General features: G+C 39.1%; 1 protein-coding gene across 1 annotated transcript in view; it reads right to left on the bottom strand.

The window, feature by feature from the left end:
* Positions 1–16,527, bottom strand: part of LOC149822319 (chromatin remodeling ATPase BRAHMA-like) — a 61,776-nt gene extending 45,249 nt beyond the window's left edge. The window contains exon 1 of the mRNA XM_089981109.1: positions 15,975–16,527. Within this exon, the coding sequence (XP_089837235.1) occupies positions 15,975–16,142 (168 nt within the window). The 5' untranslated portion in view covers positions 16,143–16,527. The remainder of the gene's footprint in view (positions 1–15,974) is intronic.
* Positions 16,528–17,250: the final 723 nt, after the last annotated feature.

Here is a 17,250-nt window from a genome sequence, read left to right as displayed (position 1 = left end):
GCCCCTGTCGCTCATCCTCCAGCAGGGCGACAGTGGTCGAACCCCTACCACCTCCCTATGTTTGAATGGGTCGGCAGGGGCCAGCCCCTGCCGTCTCCCTGCTTGTCTGTTGCGCATAAGGTTTTAAACCCGTGACTCGGAACTCGACTCGTTCTTTATTGACTCGCGACTCGGCGGGTCAACTCGGTGACTCGGACCGGGTTTTGTTAACTTTTGATTTTAAAAGAAAAACAATATATAAATTGTCAGTCCATGGGAAAGATGTATTCTTCATTACAAGAGTGATTCATCACGCCAACACCTTCATAGCCCTTGGGAACTACATGATCCCAATGGCATTGGTATCCTGTGTGATTATGGATTCCAGTCACTTGGATCATGCAATATACAGAGAATGGCAGGTCGAGTTAAGAGATTCATTATTTTGGACAAACAAAGAACACATAATGGAGTTGGACAGATTTTTTGCACCATGCATCACCTTGAAAGAATTCAAATAGCTATTAGCAGCTCGAAAGAAGATAGAATAAAATTTTCAATGCCTAAGATTAGAGGTTAGGAAAAGTGAAATTGTTGCAGGCCTTAGATTCATGATGCCCAGCTCTTAAATAAAAAAGATTTCAATTAGACAAAGGGCAGAAACAGAGATAGATGATGTTGGTAAAATGGCCCAGAAGCTGCACCAAATGCTACGGACTGGGGAAAAGTATCACTGTATAAGATAAACTATCATTTACAAGAACATAAAGTGGAAAACTAGAAGTTGCCTTGGACCTCTAGTGGTCCACGAAAGGGTGGTGATGGGGCAATGTTAGTTATAGAGGCAGAGTTTTTTTATGAAGTTGTATCATCATGTATGTAAAGTAATATGTGATATTCAGATAAGGAATCCTTAGGTCCTAACTCTCCAATCTCCATGTGTCTTGAAAGAAATCCCTGCTTTTAGATGCATAGAATTCTTTGTTAATTGGGTTTATAGACTAGAATGCTTTGTTGTTTGATTTATATATTATAACAGTTATTTGTTCAAAAAGATCTTTCCTGACCGTCCATGGGAAAGATGTATTATTCAGTACAAAAGTGAATATGTGTGTGTGAAATACCCAAAAAAACAAATTTCAAACATCCCAGAACTCGCCCGAGTCAGGCCGAGTCAAGCCGAGTCTGGCCGAGTCAGCAGCCGAGTTTTTGCAGCCCGAGTTAAGCTTGTCGGGTTGACTCGCTGGAGGGCCGAGCCGAGTCGAGTCACCGAGTTGACTCGGCGAGTTTTAAGACACTGGTTGCGCAAGGAAGGGGTCGACCACCTCCCTGCTTCCGTGTTTCGTTGGGAAGGGGCCGAGACCCCCTTCCTCCCTCTTTTGGTCAGGGGAGGGGTCGAGCCCCCTCCCTGCTCCATCTTTTAGGACGTCAGGCAGGGGCTTCACCCCTTGCCTGTTTGCGTGTTCGTCAGGCAGGGGACCAAGCCCCTGCCTCTTTGCATATTCGACAGGTAGGGGCGAAGCCCCCTGCCTCCCCCTTAGTGGCTTGCGGGCAAGGGCCTCGCTCCTGCCTCTTTGCTCTTTCGGCAGGCAAGGCGAAGCCTCCCTCGTTGTCTTCTTTAGGCAGGGGTGCAGCCCCCTGCCTTCCTGTTTCTCGCTGACAGCAGGTCAGCAGGAGCTCGCAGCCCCTGACCCTGTTTCTTGCTCGTAAAGCAAGTTCGTCGGGGGCACGCTGCCCCTGCTTCTTGCGCTTATTGTAGGTGCGCAAGGGCATGATGCCCCTGCCTCTGTTTCCTTCACGTTAGGTCAGCGACAGTGCCCCCGACCTTTTGTTTTTGGTGTTAGCTTCCTAAGACTGTCGTTTTTGCAGCTCATACGACGGATCCCGCTCGCACTCTGCGACCCAAGTCGAGCCGTCAATCGCTTACACCTGCAGACGCCAACAATCTCGCAACTCTCCAAGGTAGGGGAAGATTGCACGGAGGACTTGGACAATTGAATTGAGTTCAATTAACTAAAAAGGACAAATAAATAAATATATATGCATATATATATTTATAGGAGTACGCATTTAACTCAAGAACGCGGTTTCGCGATCCTTGTCCTTTACTTTTTATCATGTATTTCTTTTGTCGCCGTGCATTGCGCCTAGGCTTCGCTTACGCACTCCTGCCTTCGGACTTTTCTTTGTCGTCGCGCTTTGCGCCCAGGCTTTGCATTTGCACTCTTGCTTACAGTCTTTACTGTCTTGTCGCGCTTTGCGCCCAGGCTCCTGCTTTTGCAAATGTTTCGTTAATGCCTTGTCATGCATATAACGCTCAGGTTTTCGTTCATTGCATGTACTATGAAGGCATCCTCGTGGAGGATGCAAGAGGCATTTACTGTTCTCCCTCTTGCGACAAGAGTTGAGTCGAGAACTTAGCGATACATCCTCGTCTAAGGAGAGGGATCCCTAGCAGGGATCCTGGCTTTTCGAGCGAGCAGTCCTGTAAAGTTGACTTGAGCGAACTTCTTAGCGGGGTATCTGTTGAGAAACTCGTATCTCGTATCTCGAGATCGGTATCGAGTCATGCGAGGCATGTAGATACCACGATAGCGGATGAGATTCTAGAAATCGCATGCCGAATGTTGGCATAAGTTGTTGGTTGTTTCGAAAGATAGATAATGTCAAAAGTAGAGCTTCAGAAATATTACATCTTTGTGAAACACTTCTGTTGAAGCTCTTATTGAGGAGTTATACCCCCCTTTCATCCTAGAGTACTTGTAGTCGTGCACTACATGCTAGTACTGCGATGATCGAATGAGACAGTCGTGCAACCTCGAATAGTGGTAAATGCACAATGTTGTAATCACATAAAATGGTGACTATTTGCCTTCACATGCAAGATGCTCGAGTGGTTTAAAGACCACAACATAGAATGGATCGTTAGTTAAGCAACCCCTAACGCACTCATTCGCTTCTTGTTGTCTATCAAGGGAGATGACAGAGCGGTACAAAACTGCAATGGATAGGTTGTTAACAACCACCCCATGGGCAAAGATCTGGCCTCCCCAATCATTAAAGTTAGGGGAAGGAACTACCAGACATTATCCTAGGTGGTAGATCCCATGGACTTCTGCAGAAGTTGGATGCATCTGTTGCTCAATACCTGCCTTTGGGGAATCCTCTCTCGACTGAAAGTCGTCCCCTTAGGAGCGGACTCAACTAGCTATTCGGGTTATTGAAAATACATAAAATAACAGATGCCCGAACTAGTCTCAGTTGTTTCTACGTTTTGTTTGCGCATACCCGCAGGCCAGTAATATCGAAACATAAAGTCTGTTCACACTGGTTGATGGGTCATAAGACTTTCGTGTGTTTTGGATGCGTATTTTTTGTCAAGTAAAAGCTTATCGATGAAATTACGTATGACTTTTGTGTCTCCGAGATTCTTATGATTATGATGCTTAAGGGAGATGACAGAGCGGTACAAAACTGCAATGGATAGGTTGTTAACAACCACCCCACGGGCAAAGATCTGGCGTCCCCAATCATTGAAGTTAGGGGAAGGGACTACCAGACATTATCCAAGGTGGTAGATCCCATGGACTTCTGCAGAAGTTGGATGCATCTGTTGCTCAATACCTACCTTTAGGGAATCCTCTCTCGGCCGAAAGTCGTCCCCTTAGGAGCGGATTCAACTAGCTATTCGGGTTATTGAAAATACATAAAATAACAGATGCCCGAACTAGTCTCAGTTGTTTCTATGTTTTGTCTGCGCATACCCACAGGCCAGTAATATCGAAACATAAAGTTTGTTCAAACTAGTTGATGGGTCATAAGACTTTCGTGTATTTTGGATGTGTATTTTTTGTCAAGTAAAAGCTTATCGATGAAATTACGTATGACTTTTGTGTCTCCGAGATTCTTATGATTATGATGCTTATGCAGGTAAATGACATGTCACGCCTACATAGTTGTATTGCTGAAGATTGCATTATGATTGTTTGTGTGAATATAGCATACCTATATAACATGATTGTTAAGTATCTTGAATTTGATTGAAATGTCTTAAAGATATGTGCGTGAGTTATACGCTAGAAAAGTCGAATGCGATGTGCTTTGAGATAAGAATTGTGAATGCATATGATGATGCAATGATTTGATTATTTGCACATATACCTTGAATCCTGTGAATTTATTGAACTACGTAGGAATTACATATGTTGATGTTTAGTTGATTCATATTATATAATCTGCGTGTTCTCGTGTGTTGTTTATGCATGCTTTGAGGTCCTATTTGAGGAATGCAATGTTCCTTGTGGCAATAATATGATGCGTAGTATAATATGCTTCTGTGTAATGTTATTGAAATGTCACATGATAAGAAATGTTGAAAGCATGTGATAAATGTTCATAGTTCATGGAACCTTGTTGGAAGAACGTGTGATCTTGTGATTTATTTTACTATGTGAAGTGATACGATGCATATTGTTGGTATTCATGCTTGTGCCCATATTGGTGGTTACTGACCCCAAGAGCGGTCAATTGTTCGGAGCAGTCGAATGTATTGATGCATGTATCACTGAGTATGGTATCTGTTGAGGACCTGATCTCCAAACGTGTATGGTCAAGACCAGGTGACCCGGCTAGGGTGGTAGATTCTCTATGAAGATGTACACAGTCCACGAGCGGATAGCCGTAAAGACGGTGAACTCCTGTGAGGAAGTGTATGGTCCAAGACCAGGTATACCATCTAGGGCGGTAATTCCTTCTGAGGTTGCACATTTCCCAGACCAGGTGATCCGGCGTTGATCTTGCTAATTATAGTAGTGGCTATCGAGCCTGAGAGCGGTCATTTGTGTTGATGCGTGTATCACAATAATTTTTATTGGATATGGCATTTGTTGAGGATCGGGTTCCCAAAAGGATTCTTTGTGAGGGTATGTATGATCAAGATCTGGTAAATCGACTAGAGTGGTAGATTCTTTGTGAGGATGTGCACTGTGCAAGAGCAGGTAGCCGCAAAGACGATGAACTCCTGTGAGGAAGTATATTGTCCAAGACCAGGTATACCATTTAGGGCGGTAATTCCTTGTGAGGTCGTACATTTCCCAAACCAAGCGATCCGACGTGAAACTTATGATTTTGATTACCATAAAAAGTTATGGTGAGCTATGATAATCTTCTGAGATTGATATTGATAGCCAATTATGAATTTATAGATTTGGCTTTCTGTTTTAGCATGATTACATGCAGAACTCAGATGTGAGAATCAGATCTTTATTGATTTTATATCATGTTTTGGACCTTCTATAGAAGGCAGGGGTTTTTCTTAGAAAGTATGACGCCTTAAGCGAGTCATAACAGGTGACAGTTGGTCGTGTAAGGCCTTAAGAGATTGAAAATAAATTAAGGTTGTTCAGGACAAAGAGTTTGTTAGAAATAGTGAGAGCGACAAACAATGACCTGATAATGATTAAATGCAGAGACCCCGTTCAAGGAACGGAAACTGTTAGTTGTGTGGTAGTTCACAGCTTACGATCAAATGAATCGCCATGCTATGTTTTGACAATTGCACTGCTTACTTGCTTTGAACTGCTTACTTGCTTTGAACTGTTTAATAGTTGATCTGCTTTAAACTGCGTAGCATGCTGAATTAAATGTACTTAATTCAGTTTCCTATAGTCTCTCTTGTGCACCTACTAGTTTTTCGCGAAACTAACTCATTATATGGGTACAGGTGATGATTAGGTACACCACGAGCGATAGCGCGATGGCAAGATGGCTTCAAGATTTTCTTTTTCCTGCTCTTAGCTCACCTCCTGGACATTTTTGGGTTTTGTCACGGGTTTTCCTTTGAATATTCGAATTTTGTACTTTTTGGTTCTTTTAGCTAACGTGCTCAAAGTTGTCAGCTTGCCTTTCTAAATTCAACAAAAGAATAGTCTTTCACTGATTTCATAAACAAACTCTGAAAGGAAAGATGTTTTTTCTAGTCTCTTGCCAGTTTTCTGAAAGGTTCGCAAGTTTGAAATTTTGGGGCGTTACAGCATTAGTTGCTTTTAATGACCTTTGTTCATTTGTCAAGGATGTACATTTATATATGGTCACATGGACAACAAAAAGGACACATGGCATGCCATCGTTGTTTAATTTTTCATTGTATAAGGGGGCATGACACAAGGGTAACTGGTAAGTTGGGAATATGCCTGTGAGATAGTCTGGCAGAGATCAGCCTATGCATTTTTCAATGCTACTGCTCGCTATGAACCTTGGCAAACCTGTTAATGAAAGCGCTAGCTATAAAACCATTGTCAAAAGCCCAAGATATTGCAAGTAGACAACTTATCCCCCTTGTCAAACAATTGCAGTTAAAGGATTTTATCCTTTTTAATTGGATGATTTAACTAGAAAATGACAAACCCAGGAAGTAATACAAGCAAAAACCAAGCTAATTTAGTTGATGCCAATTGTTATCAGTTCAAAAGCAACCTAAGAAAGAGTCACTATCTCTCTCCCAGTTACAGTGATTACATGCCTTAACACCAGCAGTTTGTCTTTGACCAAATCAACCATTAGTTTACTGAACCATGGTCATCAAGGTCATGGGTCATAAGGCTTTTGTTGATGCAGCTAAGCAGGGTAAATTCATACCAAATACAGACATACATACACCATACACGTGCATGTGTGTGTATGAGAGAGAGAGAGATATTGATATCATGGTTGAGTCTTAAAAGTTATTTAGTAGCTAAGTAATAAAGAAAATCACTATTTAGTAACTATATTACTTATATGTTATAAACAAGGTGAATAAGAAAGCTGGACTGATTAAAGGGCCTTGGGTTCAAATCATATTGGCATGTATCCCCCAAACTGTGTGTGTGTGCTGAATAACAAAGTATGGATAAGGGTCAGTATAAAATGTAAAACTGTGGACTCACACATGACAAAAACCTTCCTTTTTTCCTCCTGCCAACATACAATTCCTCTATGTGCAAACGATTTTCTAGTTCAATGGTTGTAAACCTAGTAACAATGCCATAAACTATGTTCTTTTGCTTCCTGCTTCTTTCAATTTGTCTCATTGTATATTTCTTCCAGCCTCTTTGTATACTTCCTTTTGCAGCAGGCTCCTTCTTTTCCATTCCCAAATCTACTGTGTGAGTTTTGTAGCAACAGATTTTGAACAGTGGTAAGGCCTATCTGCAGCCAATAGTCACTTGTACTAGTCATTGTGCTTACCATAGTCCATTAGTTATGCACTCAAATACCTCCCGCGATCTGTACCCAGCTTGAGTATGATAGACCATATCCATTCACAAAGCAGGCTACAGTAGTCACATGCATCGCTCAGAGGCTTCTTTGTCCTAATCTTATAGGCTCGTTCCAACTCTCCATCAAAACCCATGCTTTCCATCTCTAATTGTAATCACTCGTGACCCAATTTTCGTATTTCCATAAAGTTCTTCAGTTTATGATGATTCAGAGTCAGCAAATTCGCTATAGTCCCAACCCCATGCCCCACTCAATCTCAGCACAAAAGGAAAAGGATAGATGAAGCACACTGTGAACACCCCAAATTTTTCAAAATTTTGTAAATATTCCCTTCTTGCCCCTGGCCCCCATTTTCTGAATAAATTGAGTCATTTTCAATCTAAATTCCAGTTATTTCTCGGATTCACTGGAATCCAAATTCATTTTATATATCTGACTCAATTTCGGATCCGGATCCGGATCCAGTCAGAATCCAAATCTGAGCCTCGTTATTCAATTTTTAAACCAATTTTACAAAAAAATACCAAAAATAATTTCTGAAAGGCTTAGACAGTCCATCTGGTGTCCGTTTGGATCCACTGCTCTGCATTTCTCGATTCGATATTCAAAACTCGAATATTTCCTCAAAACCTGGATCCAAACCCGTTTTCTGAAGAAATTAACCTCGAATCCTCGAAAAACCCCTCTTTTGTAAATATATTTTTTTTTTATAAATAGTTTAGAAATCCCATAGTTTTAGAGTTTTTATTTTCAAAAATACAAAAAAATTGTAGAAAACGTCAAGAAAAAAACAAAAAATAAGAAAATCGAAAAAGAAAATACAAAAAAATGGCCTTTTAAAGCACCTTTTTTGAAAATCGGGTTTGTGAAAACCACTTTTTTAGAAAAACTTGTTGAAAAGGCCTCCATCTTGAAAATTCTCAAAAATTGGAAGGACCCGATTTGCAATTTCTCTAACGGTCTCTCAGTATAAAGAGAGACCGCAGAGGCTCGAGTTTTGGCATCCGTCGTTCACCCCTCCACCCGATCACGCTTCCCTTCTTCTCTCAATCCCATTTCTCTGATCCTTCCTAGAGTTCTTGAAGGAAGACCTCCCCTCCCTCCTCAAAAGCCCTGCAAGACTGAGGTAAGTCATCATTCCCCCTCTCTTTAACCGTTTATTCACAAATTCTTTTGGTTTTCACGGATTTTAACGCACGTTTATAGTTGGATTTTTCCTGTTTTCATTTTTATGATCCGTTATATGTAACTCTTCATTTGCATTTTTTTTTTTTGATTTCCAGTGTTTACTTCCATGGATTTCCGATTTTGTTGAACCACTTTCCTTATATGTTGATGATCGACGATGCCTCGCAATGGCATCGCCGATTCGTCTGATTTTGGTCTCATTTTCACATTTACTTTACTCTTTTCCTTTTTCTTCCTCTGCTTTACTTTTAACTTTCTGAGTTTGCCCCCATTGACGCACCTATTGTAGCATTGGACTGCCTATGGCATCACCAGCCTATACATTGCTATATCAATGGAGTTTTTACTCCAACATCTCTTTCCCTTTTGCTTTATTTGAAGTTTTGGGTTATTTATGCTCTAATTGAACAGATATGCCTTTCATCGGGATCGTTTTTATGCTTCGGGTTATAGCATCTCTTTCTTTTCTTTCATCATTGATTTCCCGTTTACAATTTCCTTCGGTTTCGTTTTCTTATTTTCATTGTTATTATTCTTTTTTTTTCTTTCTTTTTTTTCTCTTTCTGTTCTTCTCTTATTATTTCATCCGTCTTTTGCATTTTCACATCGGATGGTATTTTTTTTTCTCTTCAGTCTACTATTTTATTTTAATTTCATTTATCGAGCTTTGTTATATTTGATTGATTGTTATATGTTTGAATGTTTTGGGATGAAGGCGTAGTTGTTGTTGTTGTTGTTATATGTTTGAATGTCTACATTTACTTCACGGATGATCCCTTATTTCAGCATTCCAATTCATTTACCTGTAATATCCATTTCGATGCTGCTTGGATTTATGTTTTTTGCTTTTCAATAATGCATTCCTTCCCATAGTATCATTTTATGCATTTTGGCTTTATATTTGGTATTTCCATATGCTATTCTTTCTCTTCCTTTTTCCCTTTTTTTCTTTTCTTATTTCTAATTTTCTCTAATTCTCGCATTTTTTTAGTATCTACCTATATCTGATCTTCTGTCTTCAATCATTTTTTTTACTTTTGGATTCCCTGTTTTGTTTCATGTATTGCTTTATGGTCAATTAATGTTAGGGTCCTTGCATTTTTTTTTTACTGCATCAATCTCTGTTATTATTTCCATTTTTGTAATTTTTTTTATGTTAATTTTGGTCGGATGTTATCAAACCTCTAACAGTAATCCCACAACAATACTTCCCATCATCGTTTTCATCTTCTGAGGAGGCATCACGCTCAATTTACCCATTCCTATTTGATTTCTTGCTTTAAATTATCGTTGTTGTCATTTTGTTTTTTTTTTGTTCTTGTATCATCTTTCTTTACAGTTTCTACACTTTATTTATATTTTGTGATTCCTGAAATTCCGTTTCCATCATGCCTGTCCCAAGCATACATGCCCCTGATGAAAATTCGTTCGCAAAGGGAGGTGGAGGATCCTTGGTTGCCTTCAAGGAACAGGGAGCTAGGGTCTTCCCCCTTTTCTCTTTTACAGTCGTGTATAATGCCAAGGAAGAATCTATAGTTTCGCCAGTACTAGAGTAAGGTGTAAACACATTCTGTTAGGAAAGCCTTCTTTTCACTGCAATTTCCCCTCCAGTTTTCTGTTTAGGATGTTAACAGTAAGTGGTCAAAGCATATGGCAAGCTTTCATCGCTGGTGCCAGCTCTTTCAGGACATCTAAGGTTGCTCATGACCCAAAAAGCACATGATTGGGTAGGTTTCAAGGCTGACTGCCTTACCTGCTAAAGAAAGAACAACGCCATCAGGAGAAGTCGTCTTGTGAGCTCATGTTCAGGAAAATCGCATATATGTCGTCATAAGCACGTAAGTTTTACACCTTCCTGTGCACCATTACACCCTACCATACAGCACACATACAGCAGGTGCAACATTCTTCATTCACATTGCTTCATCATTTAACACATGCAAAGGGCACTATTCATGCCCTTGTGCCATTTCTTCATCTAGCAATGCTGCTGGAATTCCTTTGTGCCAACCTTCATCACTTGGGGCAGCACATAGCACTCATCATCACTGACGCAACCTACCTTGCATAACACCATTGTATGTCCACTCCATCCCCCATGCACCTTCCCACCTTCTGCATTTGTATACATTGCATTGTATTTGAGCTTCCCACCCTATATTTGCCATTTGTAAAGATCCTGAAGGTTCTTGGGTCACAAGAACTGCTTTCTGTAACATGTACAAAAGGACTTCTGGGTGCATATATAGAAATTTTGTGGATACCATAGCCCCAATTCAAATGAATTTCATGCTGTTATAAAGATTTTGCAGTCATTTGCAGTGAAGCCAGTTCAGGTCATTTCAGAGGAAATTGGTGATGAATTAGATGAAGCTATCATCCCAGATGATGGACGGAGCCTCATTCTGATTGGAGCAATTTCATTGGAAAGGATGAAACAAGATCTGAAAACATTTTGCGCAGCAGTGTGGTCTGTAGTTAATGGTTCAGAAGATTATATATAACCCAAGAGCAGACGTCCAGCTCATTTCAGAGAAAATGCAGTTTGTGCAGCGCCTATCACTGCATTTATACCCTGTATAGTCGTTTGACACCCTCCTCTCTACTGTACGTTGTCACTTGCACAGAATACCCACTATTTCATGTTTGTTCAATACACACTTGCCTGCTACAAAGTGATTTCACTCTTCCCATATCCAACGGTTGCTGCAATGATGTTTGGAGGATCAAATCCAATGAATGATTCCAGAGAGTATTTGTAGTAATGTGCATTTCTTGCATTTGTCCATCATTAGATGGAAATACCGTTTCATTCAATGAGCAAGAGTTGAACAGTTAGTTGCCTGGTGGATACAGCTACAGGAGAATCAACCCAACCTCTTCATTTGTTGCCAATCACCTCACTTGCACACCATCTTCCTCACCGTAATACTTGCACAGCACCTTGTACATAGCACCTTTGCATTTCCTGTTATTTCCTGTATAATATTAGCTAATTGTTGCATACGTTCATCAGTGCATCAGTATGTTTTGATTTATTTGCGTTCGCATACACCCTAAGGCATTCATTTCCCTATATGTATTTTATTTACACTTTATTTCACCTACACTTGCACTTTCATCTTCTCATTTCGTCACCACCTGTATGCATTTACCCTCCTGCACTATGCTTCCAGCCACACTTCATCATTCGTTTATGCACCTGCTACAGTATATCCAAACCCCTTTGTGAATTTACCTCTTCAGCACACCTACATCCCACAGTGCACTCTCACTCCTTGTCACTCACCTACACATACACCATCACATTCTAACATTACCCTCAACAACCACATTTCTCATACAAACATTATATAGTGTAATCACAACATCTCATTTCAACTCCCCTGTACACACGTACCTACAGTAGCACCATCCCACTACTGTCACCCATCCTCTACTTCATACTCTCTAGCACTTTCCTTCCCCTACCCTGCTATAACACCCTCACTGTCGACACTTGCACCTTTCATCATCTGCACTTTCAACACCACAGCATCTCCTTCACTATTATATCATCCCTTGTCATGCCTATTGATGCACCTCTATGAGCCCCTGCAAGCATGCCACTGATGCCAAGAATTTACACACCTTTCCCCTTTCCCTTTATCATAGCACCCGGTGCAAAACTTGGGGTCAGCACCTTCCTTTCCCCACACTGCTATAGTACCTTCAGCCACTCTTTAGCATTATCTCCATTCCAGCTTCACTCCCATTATCAGACTTCTTACTCACCTCATCTCACTACCAGCATAACAACTCCACCTGCGCATAATCATCTTCCATTTTATTATACTGCTGCAAGGCAGATGTTCACTGTTGATGTCACTAAGATTTCCTTTGTGATATTGCTGTGCAAAGACCACTGTTATCTGCTGATTGGGGAACATTAATTTCCTGCTGCCAGAAAGAGAGTCCATCTATTTGAGGATTTAAAAGACTGTAAAACCATCTTGCTGATATTGAAATTCACTGTTTATTCTGCTGAATTCCATCTTTTCGGATCTTACTGGAGTTGATTAGTCAAGATACATCAGTTAAGGCCACTAAAGTTCCTTTGATGATTCCACTCATGGCCTCAAGTAGTATATGTATGCTGAAATCAATCTATAAAAGTTGATTCTTTTGTAATAATTTAACTACATATAGCATAAATCATCTCCTTGTATTATGTTTTGATGTATATAAATTGATCATGTTGTTATACCTTGCCTGAATATATCTTCTAATTTTGACATAAGACGTCTCATATACATGTTAGTTCTTATATAATATTCTTTACTTTCTCATATATCTTCTGTATCTTGTTTTATGTTAACCTTGTTTTGCAGAGATATATGAGAAATGTTGATTCCCTCTTCTAAATTAGAATTTTATTTTATTATTTCAATTTTCATTTAATAAATTGTAATAGCTAGGTATTAAAGAGAAATTACATTTCCCGCACTAGATTAGAATGTATGAGCATGCATATTTTCTAGAAATGCTTGTCTCATATCATTTTTTTCTTTTATTTCAAAAATTCACGAATGGGAACACGAATGGCACGTACACCATTCTAATAATAGGTGATCAAATCCTAAGTTGACGATTTGCATCAATGGCCATAGTCAAGGTGTGAACAAAACTTATGATTTTCATCTTTTATGGAATAACACTGGATCTCTCTTCAAAAACCATTATATTTTTAAATATTTTCTTCTTTTATCAGAGTTTAACTTAAAATTAACTCAAAATATATATCAATAGCCATAGTCAGGATATATTGAGAGTTAATTTCATTTTAAACTCTATAAAAGCACCAAAATATGTTTTATTCTTCACCTGAATTCAAATATAGATTATTATATAATACATTTTATGACCATAGTCAGAGATGTATTATATTTTCAATCTTATTTCAATTCATTTAAAGAATGAAATATGCTTTTCAAAACCAAATTTCAAATTCTTTTAATTCATTCATCATTTAGGATAGAATTACATCATATTTTCAAACATTCTTTTTCAAAATCCAAGTGATCTTGAGATGATTCTTTAAATACCTTCTCCATTTCTCAAATCAAATTCATCCTTCTATCTTATTTCAAAGATTCAAATTTCAATTTCAAAGTCCAATTTGACTTTGAGATTTCAAATTCATTCTTGTATTCCAAATTCAATGCCCAATCCAAATCCAATTTCAAAGTTCAAATTCGACTTTGAAAGTTTAAATTCATTTTCATTTCCCAGATTCAAATTCAAATTCAATTTAGCATTTTGGATCCGATTTTCAAAGTTCAGTTCCTGATTCATCTTCTGATTTCAAAAACTCATGCTTTAAATCAAGTTTATCATTTATTCTTCATTGAGTCTTGATTTTTTTTCAAAGACAAAATGGACCTTGAATTTGGATCGATTTTCAAGAATCGATTTTGAAAAAGAAATTTTGAGTTCAAGACCTGAAACAAGAATTTGAATATGAATTCATATTTTGAAAAACATATTTGAAATTAGCTTTGGAAATGAGAATTGGAAATGAAATTAGATTTGAAAATCTAGAATGGACTTTTGATCGAAATCTGACATTTTAAGTGAAATTGGATCCGAAGTCTAGAATCCAAAAATGGAGTTGAATCCGAGATCTGGAATCCTAACTGGAATTGGATCTGAAGTCTAGGATCCAAAATGGAGTTGAATTTGAAAATCTAAATCCGAGGTGGAATTGGGTTCTAAATCTAGAATCCCAGATGGAATTGGATTTTGAGAATCCAAATGGGACTTATTGATGGATCTGGATTTCGGAAATCCAGATTTGAATTTAAAACTTAGGAAAAATCGAATTTTTGAGATTCAAAATCACTCTCAAGACTTTTGATTCTGAATTGAGAATAAATTTCCTTTTCTCTTCATCTAAAGGCTTATCTTTTCAAATTATGATCACTCCAAGACTTAGAATTTCAAGTCTCTTCTTCCAGATCTATTTCAAAATCTAAATTAGATTCAAAATCTAACTCTTTTCAAATCAATTTCAGCTCTTTGAATCATTTCTCCACTACCTTCTCAAATTTATTTCAGAATCATTTAGAAAATCTCTAAACTATTTTCTCAAAAGAGCATACATCATTGCATTCACACAAGCATGATTCTTTGTGCAGTTTAGACTTAGAATAAATTCTTAGATGATATATTAGCAAAGAAAAAGGCATAAATTTGATCCTTGGTTCGATTACCCCTGGTAAAGGCGAGTAATTTTAAAATCTTTTTCCAAAATTAAGGTCAAGTGAGACCTTCGCAAAAGGGTTTCTCTCTCTTCTTTCTTTTCTTTTCTCTTCTCTCTTCTTTTCTGTCTTTTATTTTCCTCTTCAAAAAGGGGAAATAAAGGTTAGAAAGGAAAAAGAGGAGGAAAAGAGAGAAGGATGCAAGAGGAAAAATTTTGCGATGATCACACACACATGCAAGGAAGTGAGTCCCGCAGAAGTGAAAAGGATCTACCATCACACTCACACAGTTCTATGCATGAACTAGATGGTCAACAAGATGCATCCATGACAATCCAAACTCCTCCAATACAAACTCCAGCCACTATAGCTTCATGCATGAGGCACTCAAAAAGAAAAGCAATGTCTGATACGCGAAGCGATGCAAGAGGCAAGCATGTAAGAAATGCATTAATGCAAAAGAGCTTATATTGCTTAGGAAGGATAATGGGAAGAAGTGACAATGAGAGAAAGTAGGAAGTGACACTAAAAGGTAGGTAAGACTTTGGCTTTTCACTTAGATACATCTTTTAAGCCTTTTTTCCTGAAAATACCCATCGTGTTGCAGGTTTTATAATAAAAACATAGGTTTTCTATGAAGAAAGTACAATGCTCCTAACATGACAAGCACATCACCAGTATTAAGTATGTTCGCTTTCATACTGAGAAAAGCAAAATTTCCATTCTCTTGAAGCGAGCTTCTCACAAAGTAAGAAAAGAATAAAAATTTCCTGTGATTTCACGCTTCTGGAACGACCTCCTGACATTTTACAAGCTTCCAGTAAACATGTCAAATCAATTTCTTTTAATTTGAGACGGTTATGATTCAGCTCTGACTCCCAATTAACGTTGGTCAACACTTATCCTCGCAATCAAAGATCCACTTTACTGCCATACTGATCTACCAAAATCCCATAATGCGATGCAAATTTCGATGAGGGTTCTCACACACATGCTCAATTTCACTACTAGCTACTGAACTCCAACAAGGAAATAAGCTACAAGAAATAAAAGACAAAAGTAAATAATTTCAGAAAACAACAAATCTTGAAAAGAAAACACAAAACCCCGTTCAACACACAATTCCCAATTTTAACACTAAACCCTAGCTCGCAGAATTCTACAAAAAGAATAATAAGAAGCCCAGAATCGACTCAGAAACTCGAAGAATCTCGCCTTCGAAACAGAATCAATTCAGAATCGAACTCCAAACAAACAAATAACAAGAGAAACACACACAGATGAAGGATGGAAATTGAAGAGGCTCACCTGGCGTTGCTGGAACTGCGGGTGCTGAAGCGAATCAAACCCCAGATGCGAGGCGGACGACGACGAGGACGGCGACGGAGACGCGGAGGATGAGCGGCAGGGCGGCGGATTCCGTCCGTGAGGAGCGGCGCCGCCGCCGCCACCGCCCGGCTGGGAGCCCGGCTGCATAAACACGGGCCAACACCCTCACCCCACCCCCCACCCCCCTTTTTCCTAACAAAATCAAACAGCCAACAAACGGAAAAGGGAGAGCAAAGGGAGGAGGATGAAAAAGGAGCAGAGAAAAACCAGATATTTTCCTGATTCCGTGAAAATAAAAGAAATCCAGGAAAAATCCAGATATTTTTTCGGCCGGTGGGGATTTTTTCCCACGGATCCCGACAACGTCAAAACCGCCAGCCGGTTTCGGAAGGGCGCGTGGCGATGCGTTGGGGGCGGTTTTGAGGGGCCATCGCGGGGGTTTTAGGGCATGGGAGGGCGGTTTCGGAGGGGAAAGGTGGTATTGGGGACAAAACCATCAGATCGCGCGTCGGGGTCTCCCTTTGTTTCCCCCAAATTTTTCGTCCACACTCGATTTCTTACCTTTTTTTTTCCGTTTCCTCCCTTTTCCTTTATTTTACATTTTTCCTCTAACTCGCACGTGCGCACTCTGAGAGAAAATAAATTAGTAAAAAAGCAAAAATCCCATATATGAACTTAGTGGTCTCAATAAGTCATATTTGAGTCGGACTCGACGCGTACCAAACCTTATAAGGTTAAGATTTGGTAATAAAAAAAGGTACGATTAAACATTGGGTCGAACCTAAAGAGTCCAATTAGTATATGGAGCTGGGTATGATTTGTGAAATTTCATACCAGACTGGTCAGTCTGACCCATGTTCCAATTAAGACCCATGAGTTTTTAATATATAAAGATAAAAAATACATAGATATGAACCAGGTTTGGTTCATGTAATCTTAATATGGTTCGAGTATGGTTTTCTTATAACAGACCCCATAAAAACTTTGTCCAGACCCGGTACCCATGCCTCAAAACATATCCAAATTTGGACTTGACACGCCTATATGAACCTACCAAAACAGTAGGTTCATATATACAAAATTCCTTTTGTAATTAAAATTCATACTCAAAATGTACAAGTTAAAACCACACCTAGTTTTATCTTCCATTATTCTAATTTGTACCACTAGTACTGTTCTTCCTTAACCATGGTTAACAAATTCAAGATTATACCAGTTCTACCATCATTAAATATTTTTTCTCTTTACCAATTTT

Source organism: Nuphar pumila, chromosome 11, assembly GCF_984573655.1.
Source record: "Nuphar pumila chromosome 11, dmNupPumi1.hap1.1, whole genome shotgun sequence".
Classification (NCBI taxonomy): Eukaryota; Viridiplantae; Streptophyta; class Magnoliopsida; order Nymphaeales; family Nymphaeaceae; genus Nuphar; species Nuphar pumila.
Note: the sequence above shows the minus strand (reverse complement) of the source record. Positions and strands in the feature narration are given on the sequence as shown.